Here is an 11,197-nt window from a genome sequence, read left to right as displayed (position 1 = left end):
ACAGAGAGAAAATTCAAATTAAGACTAATGATAAAATTGACATGAGCTGTTTTCTGTGACTCATTACAGTATAGCGATATATGAGGAGGAATCACATGGTAATAACCACAACAGCATAAGCATGTAGTAATGGGTTTGCTAGGTGTACACATAGAGTTCATTAAAGTTTATTATTTTGCGATCCATAGATAAATTCACATGTAAGTAGGAGACAGCACAACATGAGGTACAACAGCACTTTCATCTAGGTATTATGCTGATGCACATTTCTGTTAGTAAAGCGTAAAAGATTTCCTGTTAATATAAAATTACGTGTTGAAATATATGTGTAATGTAATTCTGGACAATGGATACACTGTCTGATGTATATTTCATTTAGGAAAGCGTAAAAGATTTACTGTTAATGCAATATTGGACAATGGACATACTGTGTATTATGCTATATGTACAGGATTATACGATAACATAAATTTGAGTACATGTGTTATATATGCCAAACTTATGTTATGATAACTTATATAAAAACGTTTAGATGGTAGCAAATATTATACACCTCCTCCGATAAACCCCCCTTTACTGGTGATTGAAAATGTTCCATCGTGTATTGAATCGGGTACAACTCATTAAGACATGGCTCATGTAATTCGTTAGTGCAACACTATAAATCCCAGGATTCTCTAGTTTACTAAAATTAATAAGGTGAACACGATACGTATCCGCACTTTAGTTAGAATACAGCATCATATGCGATATATTCCACTGTACCGTGGATTCAACAATGCTTTACTGCGCGTTACTATCGGGCCAAAAAAAACACAGTGACCGGGTTTTAGTTATCCGAAACGAGTACACTACATTTCCCAGCATTCCTGAGCCTAACAACCACTATCCAGGATATAGGGGTTGACATCGTTTGGCGCCAAAACTCAGTAGGACGGCAGGTAGTCGGCGATCAACAGGTTGGACGGACTAGTTCCGCCGCGTATGAAATTGATAAAGTAAGTGTGAACATTCTGTTCATTAAACCATCTGCTTCTTTTAGAACTTGTAACGACAGTTAGTTACAGAAATACTTTTCCGGTTTTATTTTTAAGAACTCGGATTAATTGAATGCTCCAGAACTTGAAACGTATCTGCCGAAGGGGAGCGGAACACACGTTTGAGATTCGCTTCTTGCGACATTTCGTGTAAGTGTTACGAGTTTACACTTAGAAACACATTATTACAAACTTACCCATATACATGCCAATTTACACTTGTATTTATTTATTATATTCAGAACAGCGACCTGACTTAACGTCGTCCGGCACGATTCTTGAAGCGGAGGGATTTTTCACTCTTCGTTCTAGTTACATAGTAGCACTCAAGTAAGTGCACAGTTTATGAGATACACCACCGTTTCTTAAAAAAGTGGAATAAACCATACAGTGATATCCTCATGTTTACTTTAATAGGACGCTTACAGTGAGAAGCCAGAAACCGGGTTTCTGCAGTAAAAAAAATTTTGCGAGGTTGGAATAAAAGACGTATCCCCTCCATTAGAGTAAGTGATCGATTTACAGTCTGTTAACCCTTTAACCCACAACGTGGTAGCATAAACTTTACATAGCCGTAGTATTTTGCTAGAGGGTGCAATGTTATATTAGAGTATTTACCCCGTGCGATAAAGACAATAGGAAGGTCTTTACCAAGTATGGCAGAGGTCCTCATGATTTTTGTATGCAGGCAGTCTATGTATATACGATTTAATGCAATATTGTGAATCATTTGTTCTTTTTTTGTATGTATGGTCGATAACCTAGCACCAATTGTTTAAATGAGAGTGAGATCGACACCGGATGTATCTACTGGATTTCTGGGCAGTTAGTTTGCCACGAGACAATTTACAATGTAAGAAAATTCATGTGATAATGCATACTAGTGTGGTATTAATTTATATAGTGTCAACAAGAGAACCTGAGGCATAGCCGCATTACTAGTGAAGGGTTCAAATATGCATTGTTAGATCCTAAGAAGTTATAGAGCTTAAGAATATATTTGGTTGTGATATGCGTTAGTAATTGGAATTTTTTAATTTTCAGAACACAGCCCCTGAGGAAGGAACCACGGTTCCGAAATGCATTGGGCCAGCAACAAACTGTGGTTTATAAGATAAATAATGAAGTTAGATCAATACATGATGAAATGTATAATGAGTGTATATAAGATGTCAACTTAATGTAATTGTATGTTGATTAACTGTAAACGTTTATGAATACAAGTTACATGATTACAAGTTCAAAATAGAGAATTAAGTAAACAACAGTACAAACTTAAGTTAAGTGTGTGGTATATTTAATTTAAATATGATTTGAATTTGGAATTTATTGTGGTACAAACATTGTGGACTCAGTCCACCAGGAACAGTGCACACTTGAGCAGATTTTTCTGTTCTGGTTTCTTGTTGAATACACATGTGTAGCCAACACATGTTATAAGTGTAGCACCCTTGTTTAAAATAGTTTAAAAAGAGTAGAATACTTGAGTGCGCCTCTTCACCCCGGGTGGGCAGACTTACAGCCAAAAGAAGCGATCACATCACACCGATGTTATCCACCCTCCGCTGGCTTCCCTTTGAGGCTAGAGCTATCTACAAGACCGCTTGTATCACCCACAAAGCCTTGCACTCCTCCTCTCCCCGCTACCTGGCGAATAAACTGAAACTCTCTGGAGGCTCTAGACCTTCACGCAATGCGGAGAATCTACTGCTTGAACCTCCCACTTTCAAGAAGGAAAGAACAATGGCCCAATCCTTTTCAGGCAATGCAGTGAGAATCTGGAACTCCTTTCCGCCTCAGCTCCGGACCACCGCCTCCTCCCAGGCCTTCAAAAGGGACCTCAAAGTTCTCCTCCTCCAGAGACACCTCCAAAAGTAATTCACGTCCTCTTGCTATTTGTGAGGAAGACTTCCCACTACTGATAATTTCTACTTTCCATGACCATGGAAGTGCCTTCCCAATGTATTCCTGTGGTTGGAGTGTCTGCCTTTTTGCAGTATTTTCCATGTTCTTGTGTTCGGTGCCCTTTTGTAACATGCACACACCACTCTGCCCTTGTAACACACGGTTGCTACCTCTCACATGTTTTTACCTTTGATACTTGCACAAGTGCCACCTTGCCTACGTAACGCTTGTTCTTGTGCCTGAGTGTCTAGCACTTATTGCAGTACTATACCTCAAATTATACTCTGTTTTCTCTTATAACTGCACACTTGTCACTTTTCCTCTTGTGCACTTTTGACTACCTCATGTATTTTTGGTTGCTCACAATTTTTACTACCTCAAGTATTTTGTTTGCTCACAATTGTCACTATTACCTTTACTACCTCATGTTTTTTTGGTTGCTCACAATTTTTACTACCTCATGTATTTTGTTTGCTCACAATTGTCATTATTACCTTTTGTAAGTAACGTATGTTTTTGTAATCTGTTCTTTTGTAATGTTTCTCATTATGTTTCATTTCTGTTCCTAATGTGAAGCGCTCTGACGCCTTCGGGTAAAGTCCGCGCTATATAAAAATTTATAAATAAATAAATAAATAAATAAATAAACAAGGTGGCCCCCTCCTGACTTAGTGCGAGCTCAGTTTGCAAGGTGTCACTAATTAGGAGGAGGCATTGGTTTTCCAAGATGGCAGCCACGCTGACGTACTGACGGGCAAAGCATTTGCAGTCCTAAATCCACACTGAAACCCGACACCTGACGAGCCCCCGGCAGGATCCAATGACACGCCCTGCCCAAATGACGCGCGGCCAAAGAAATGCCGGTTCAGGAGGCTCGGCCCCATTCTGACGTCAGGCCGCGCTGGCTGGATCCCTTGTAAGGCGGCAGCGCGAGCCGGCCGGCACATTAGAGCTTCAGCTGAGAGCGCGGCGCGTGGACATTAATTCCTCTCCGCACTTTTAGGCACTTGAACGATCCAAATGGCCGGCAGCGCAAGCACCAGGAGAGCAGCCTCGGCCCTATTCCGAGCCCTAGTAGAGGCGGACAGCACGGGGCTTCAGAGGGCAGCTTGCCACAGGCATGGAGTAAGGTAAGAGTCGAGTAGGCACAGGCGTAGAGAATTGGATGGGGGAGGGGCGCTTTAAAACCTTTGAGTGATCATACATTTTGAATAGACTGTAGCCTTTTCTTTGTTTACTTTCCTCCTAACGGACGGTCTAATTCCTGGCTTATTTTTGTAGTATCGTGGGTGGCCTATTGGTCCTTTTGTTTCGGATAGATCTTGTTACTTGAACGTGCAGCTTTAGGGCCTTGCGTGTAATGGTGATTACAGGCGAGTTTGAGGCGACCGTCTTGTGGGAGGGCCTCTGACATGTTGGGGTGTCTCTCATATTTTGTGAGTCGTGGTTTATTAGTGGTGTGAAGTTATTAATACAAGTGGTGTTAAACATTTGTGAATTGGGAGTAACAGTAGGCTTGTGGGGCCAGATGTTAGGGTGAGACGGAGTGACAAAACTGTGACGAGTGAGTCTGAATGACGAGGGATGACACTTCGGTTATGTTGTGTAGTAGCATTCCATTAGGGGTGAGGTGAGTCTTTCCGTGGGGTGAATCTGATGGCCGTGTGATTTTGCGTGGAGGTTGAATGAATACCTTGCAATGGCATTGTCCATGACTGGTTGGTGGGTGCCGGCCTCTTTTGAAAGGGACCCAGTGGAGGGAAGGAGCCCGTCTCTCAGTGGGGGATTAATGCCCCGCTTTGTGTGGGCTTTGGCGCTCGTCGGGTGAATACCGCTCTCTTTCTCTGAAGTTGCCGGCGTCTTGTGTGATGGGACCCTTCTGGGGCAGATCTGCGTCTGATCCGTTTCCCTGCTGGTCTTGGTAGGCAGACCGCGCTTGGTCTACGGCTACGCCTTTACGATTGCTCTGTGCTTAATGTTTTGTGTACTGGTGCCTTGGATCATTCACCAGTTGACTGGTTTTTGTACAGACACAGGCCTGGCTACAGCCATTAAACTAAACTGAGGCCTCTTAACGGCGCGTGAATGCTTTCTGGCCCCGTAGTAGGACCTCTTCCTGTTTCTCCAGGAAATTCCACAGATTCTCTAGAATTTCCTAGAAACTGGTATTTCAGAGGCCCGAGAGGGGGCAGCGGCAGCTTCCCTCTCCGGGACCACCCGGCAGTGCCTTACTTTTGGACCACCCCTTTCTCAGCGTGCTGCATTTTTTAAAACATTCTAAATTAAAACTGGACGTAGTACGTTTGCAAGCCACTAGGGCTTGACTTACCCATAGCGTCTTTCTGAGCACTACAGTTTCCGAATGGTCGCTCTCTTCTCTCCACTGGTTACGCAGTGCACGCTGCGCCCCCTTGACTAGAAAAATCCATATTTGCCTGCCCTCAATTTTGTCAATATCTTGGTTTCCTGCTGCGCCCAGTGCTCTGCTCCCGTCCATTTAAGTTTAACGTGAGGGTCTGTGGGAACTAACACTTGGGGGCGGGGGGAGAGGGTTACAACGTTGACAGGTTGAGTGGTGGTCTTAGTCACACACTCGTTCCCGTGTTAACCGTTCAATGCTCCTTCCCACTACACACGAGGTTGTGTTCACTACAGAACATCCGCACTAAAAGGATACAATGTGTGCACCCCTATCCAAAAACCAACCGCTTCCGTAGGTCCGCCCGGGTCAGCCAGATTACTGTTAGAGTGCGCAGGGCTCCACCAAATAACAGAGCGGGTTGAGGAGGCTGGAATCTCCCTCCACTTTGGTGGCTATTGTGTCCCTGGGGTCACCCGTTTGTTTTCGGTCACGGGGCTTGGATGGGTATGTGAAGATCCAGGACAGGCTCCTCTCGCGCACTCTTTACCCGTGCTGCCCCGGCAAGAACAGAACATTCCTCTTTTTGTTTTTCAAGGAAATAAGTTAGTCATCTGAGTTACTTGGACGCAGCGGCGTCAATCATGAGGGCGTGTGGGGAGGGAGGCAGTGTTTCAACAGGCCCAGTTTCCCTAACCTCTGGAATGCGTCACTTGTGAGAAAGACGTGAAGGTAAGACGTTGCAACGCGTAGTAAAATGCTACGTTGTAAATACCAGCGTGGTAAAGCCACTTGCGAGGTAAAATTCGCGTGGTAAAGCCATGCGTGGTAACTGAAATCGTGGTATAATCATATATTCCGGGTGATCAGGTTTTAGTCTTCTTTCTACTTAAATGGGTTTTCTGTGGCCATAGCCAGGTGTGCATACCCGCGCAATACAGGGGAGTTGCGAATTGTAAAAATGTTTTTGCTCAAAGCGCGTGTAGATCCCCCAGGGGCGGCGGGGCACTGTCTGTAGTGTATACTGAGTAGACTTTGGTTATAGTGCCGCGAGTAGAACTGAAGGCACGTCTTTTGCTTACGGCTTCTTACCAGGTTATGGCCCCTCGGAAGCGTACGCCTGCGTCGCAGGCTCTTCGGGTGCAACCGAAGGTGGCGGCTTCTGCATCCCAAGGCCCTCCAGTGCAAGCGGAGGCAGCTACCGACGTCCGCGGGAGCCCGGTACCAGGTAATGGTACCGTACCTAGCATCAGCAGTGTGTACTACAACCAGCGGCAGGCCTCCCTCCGACTCTCCCCTCCTTCCCCCACCCCTTCCATGGGCCGGCTTCTATAACCGCACTCTACCCGAACATCCTGCCCGGTATCTTGGCTACGTTGCACATCCCGGGCCTGTTGGCCTGCTCTGTAGTAACTGGAAGTGCGCAACCCATCTATGGCCCGTTGAGCTCGCAATGTGACGTCACGGTGCAAACCTGGCATTGCCTGGTAGAGAAGTTCTACAGTTGGTATGACGCGGTCACCCACCCAGTATCGGCGGTGCGGGGGCTTAGTGTCGAGTTAAATTACAAAATGCATAGTTTCCGCCATTTCATGGTTACCCTTAGACTGAGTATAGTGTCCTCATCATTGTTTCGTACTATTGTATTGCCGTTGACTTTAATGCCTTTAAACACATACCATGTTCTTTATAGTTTGGATTCTAAATGTCCGCCTTTTTATGTATTTGTTGCAGGCACTTGAGCTCCTGTGGGATTCTGACATCGCAAAGCCCCCGGCCGGCCCCGCTTTCCTCGACTCTCTCTTCCAAGCAGCATGCCCGGTCCTTCATCAACCTGGCAGCGCCTCTACTCGGTAGCAAACGAATGGAGTATGCCGAGGCGAGGGCTCTTGAGTAAGTTTCCGTATTGTTTAATGTTTGAAAGACCCTGTTAACAGTCCCTAACTGAATGACCATGTGTTGCAGTTGGGCTTGTACATATACGACCCTAAACCAGGGAAGCGTAACTTGTCTGAGTCCCAAAGTTAAAGCATTTCTTGTTTTTGGGTCTGGCTTTGATAGCATAGTGGTCAACCTACTAACAATACACATAGCCTCTTTCGGCCATTGGCTTACCACTTCAATCATGTTTTGGCCCATTTGAGTATTCTTCTCCTACTGAATGCCATTGGCATTTGGGCTTTGTTGCCTCTGGAGCTCTTGCATTTATATGCACGAAATTCTGTTTTGCTACTGTAGCCCTCTTGTCAGCTCCTGTGGGCTTCCTTCTGGTATTGAACGCCATTAGACACATCACATAAAACCCAGACCTACTGGCATTGCCAATGCGGAGAGCTGGGAATGTGCACAAAGCACCCCAGCATCGAGAGGCTTCACTCTTCATTCAGTGATAATGACTGCCAGAAGACCTCCATAATGGCCCCTACCCTCCTGTGACACTTTAAGGACATAAGCAGAACTTAATTCCGTAAAGTGTCACGGGAGGGTAGGGGGCATTAGGAGGTCTGCCTGGCAGTCATTGAGGGCTTCATGAAGCTCCCAGTCGTTTATTGGGCTTATACTCTACACTCCTCCTTTCTCTCAATCTAAACCCAGATTTCTTTTTTCCTCTTCTTAATCCAGGTATTCGATTGAACAAATGTACGCAGTGGTGGCCAACGTGGCAAACTACAAGCTCTTCGTCCCTTGGTGCAGCAAGTCCAAGGTGTTGTCGTGCTGTAAAGGGGTCACAAAGGCGGAGCTGGAAGTTGGGTTCCCTCCAATCACCGAGCGCTACGTATCTGAGATTTCCGTGATACCTCAGCATCAGATCCGGGTAAGGGTTCAGCTCTGGCTGTTTTTGAAACTGGTATTTGCTTGGGACTTGTCCTCTGAGATGTGCCTCCCTCATGTTGTCTATATTTCATTACCGCTAAGAACTGGTGCTGAAAATTGGCTTAGCGCATTTTTGCGCACCCAGTGTAGTTCCAATCCATAAAGGGTAGTCAGGACAACCACCAATGACATAAAAGTAATTGTATTTACATTTGTCGTGCGTGTATATACAGAACTTCTGGCATGGATGTGGTTCTCCTGGGCCTGCCTAGGACACCTTTGCTTTAGTCTTTCTGGCTACGTTTGAGTTTCAGCTTTCATTTTAAGTCCCACCTAGGAATTGCTGCATTCGTCCTGTCCCGAAGATCATATGTCCTCTCCCTCTGTTCTTTGTAGGTTTCCCCAGGCCAAGGTCTCATGTCTGGGGCTGTGTTGCTGCATTGATAAAACAAATCGAACCGATGTGGGTTTAGGCATCGTGAAACTATGTACCCCATAACAAAAACTAATTATGTTCTTGAGGGGGGGGTGGTGGGCTTTATGAACTACACTAAGGATGGCCTGCCCCTCCAGCTAAGGTAGTAGTGTGGGAACTGTATTAAAAAAATCAAAAAAGGGTATACACCTAATTTAAATCATTGCTGTTTACACTGCTCTATACAGCGTAATTCGCCAACTTTCTATAGGTTTGTGTGTAGGGGACCTGCAGAAATGCAACTTCTATTAATTTGTGTATTGTGAAGTATCAGCATGTTTGCAGTAAATGTTTGTTGTGGGTGCTCTGAGAATATTATAATTGTTAATGATGTAACGATTCTCTGCAACTGCACTTAGTTGAATATTCATGGGATATTTTTTCCTTTCTACAGGCTGTATGCAACGATGGCAAACTCTTCAGTCACATGGAGACTGTCTGGCGGTTCCGCCCTGGGCCTCAGCCGGATACCTGCATATTGGACTTCTATGTAAGTGTGCTGTGCAGCAACGGGTCTTAAGAGCTCGACTTTCCTTTTTAATGCTGAAAACAGGCTTTTATGAACGGAGTTTAAAATGTTGGCACTAGATCTTTTAGTCCGGGCTACCTTATCTCGTGTTGGACTTGAAATTGAATGGCTGTTGGGGGAAGCTATGAAATGAGAGCTGACATCTTTTTTTTCTGCCCCATGCGGGGTTCTTAGTGGGAAAGGGTAGGAATCTGCCCCCTTCTCATAGGGGAGTTTCATCTTCTTTGAAGATAGGTGTCCCTTTTTCCACCATATGAAGTTTTTTAATGGAACCTACTCCAGTGTTAACTTTAGACAGGTTGGATAATTCCGTTATTTTCAGAGGTAGGATAGGCATGGAAGTAGGCGTGGATTAATTCTGAATCAAGTTGTACACTTCAAGATTTGAAATAGTTTGTAGATGCTGCTTCACGCAGAGTGTGTGTGGGCTTTTATTTTCATTAAAATTATTCCCTGTTGGTAAGCATCATGATTATGCTAAAGTTTGGGAATGTTTTATGTTTAGTTGAGAAGTATTGCTACCAATAAAGCAAAGTGCAGGGCAATGTAGTTTTATAGAGAACCACAGTTTGTAGTAGATTAAATGCAAAGCTTCTGAGGAATGGCAGTAACCTACTCCTGTTACAGTTCTCTCAAGCACTTCAAGATTATTATTTTTTTTACTTAAACTGTATGATTTCGCGCACACAGGTTGTGACCTCAGTCCTGAAATTCGCACTGCTAAGCCAGTTTTTACGTTCTGCGCAGCTCTACACCGAGCGGCCTTCCTGACCTGTGCTCTTATCTCCCTTCTCCAGGTTTCGTTTGAATTCAAGTCTTTGCTGCATTCTCAGCTGGCCACAGTCTTCTTTGACGAAGTGGTGAAAAAGATGGTGGCGGCCTTCGAGAGGCAGGCAGTGAAAACCTATGGAACTGGTGTGGCTGTGATCCCCAAAAAGATGCGGGCAGCTGAGTGTTGCTGACACCGCCTATACCCCCCCCAATTCCCCCCCCCCCACACACACACAGATACAGACTGTTTAAACCCAAACCAAAGAAGGTGGATCCGCCGTCTTGATTCAGCTGAAGACTTTGCCTTCGTGACAGTCCTGCTCTTGATAACTACATTGTCCAGATTTTTGACTGGACGTTCATTCCTATGTCATGGACTTCAAAATCCATTTTATTTATATTATTTAACAATCGTGCCTCGAGAGAAGTAAATTATTTTTTTTTAAATTGTTTATTTAAACGTTCTCGTTTTTCGAGGAGACCCACTTATTTATCAGTTCACAATTCATCAAAAATCTCGTTTTTGAGAGCGACCAAGCATTTGTCTAAAGTTTCTTTATTTGTGGTTTGTCTTTGAATAACTGTTTCACTGTCGAATTTGCACAAATTCTATTTTAATGTTAAAAGAAGTTACTATTTATTTAGAAAATAAAAATACTGTAGCATCGCAGTGGAGTGTTAGTTTATATTGAAAATGGGGGGGGTGGTTTTGTAGGGAACACAACGCACATCTGTTCTGAAGTGTGAAGTTCAGAATCATTTTTGTGACATGTTTCAGTAATTCTGTCCTCTGCGGTCTTCTGCCCTGCGCAAAGGCACTTTGCGTAAACTCAGCATAGAAGACTGACAAATTATGGCCTGATAATGTCGAGAGCTGCAGGACATAAACTTCCCCCACCCGCAAGGAAGCAGTTAACTAGATCAAGGGGATAAGCATGACAGTCTCTGGGGGGCCAAAAAGAGGAGCCAGGTAGTAGACCTTGCCATAGCAGTTTATCAAGTAGCACACATTTTAACCCTTATTAACGACTGTACCTACGTGCAGTAAGAATGGTTGTGGCCCAAAGAGTTAGCGATAGTTGTACTGAGGCCCTGTCCTTGTTTAAAGTTTGCCCATGGGTAGCTCGAATGAGGAGCTAAAGGTCTATGGCGTTAAATCCGTCTTTTTTTGCTAGTTAAAAAGAATTGGAATCGGTAAGGATTAGCAGGTTCAAACGTTTGTATCCAATGCTACCAGCAACTAAGCCTAATGGTTTGCCACCCTGTATGGATATATAAAAAAAAGTATGAGCCAACCCATTTGCACT

At 44.4% G+C, this 11,197-nt stretch overlaps 1 protein-coding gene across 1 annotated transcript; it reads left to right on the top strand.

Moving 5' to 3' along the window:
- The first annotated feature begins 3,827 nt into the window (after positions 1-3,827).
- On the top strand, positions 3,828-10,560 carry LOC144755951 (coenzyme Q-binding protein COQ10 homolog B, mitochondrial-like). Its single transcript, XM_078645374.1, has 5 exons — positions 3,828-4,072; positions 7,036-7,194; positions 7,924-8,116; positions 8,985-9,080; positions 9,917-10,560. The coding sequence occupies exons 1-5, from the start codon at positions 3,963-3,965 to the stop codon at positions 10,079-10,081; spliced, it is 723 nt and encodes a 240-aa protein (XP_078501500.1). The 5' UTR covers positions 3,828-3,962; the 3' UTR covers positions 10,082-10,560.
- The last annotated feature ends 637 nt before the right edge of the window (positions 10,561-11,197 follow it).

Source organism: Lissotriton helveticus, chromosome 5_1 (assembly GCF_964261635.1).
Source record: "Lissotriton helveticus chromosome 5_1, aLisHel1.1, whole genome shotgun sequence".
Classification (NCBI taxonomy): domain Eukaryota; kingdom Metazoa; phylum Chordata; class Amphibia; order Caudata; family Salamandridae; genus Lissotriton; species Lissotriton helveticus.
This window is presented reverse-complemented; position numbering and strand designations above follow the sequence as displayed.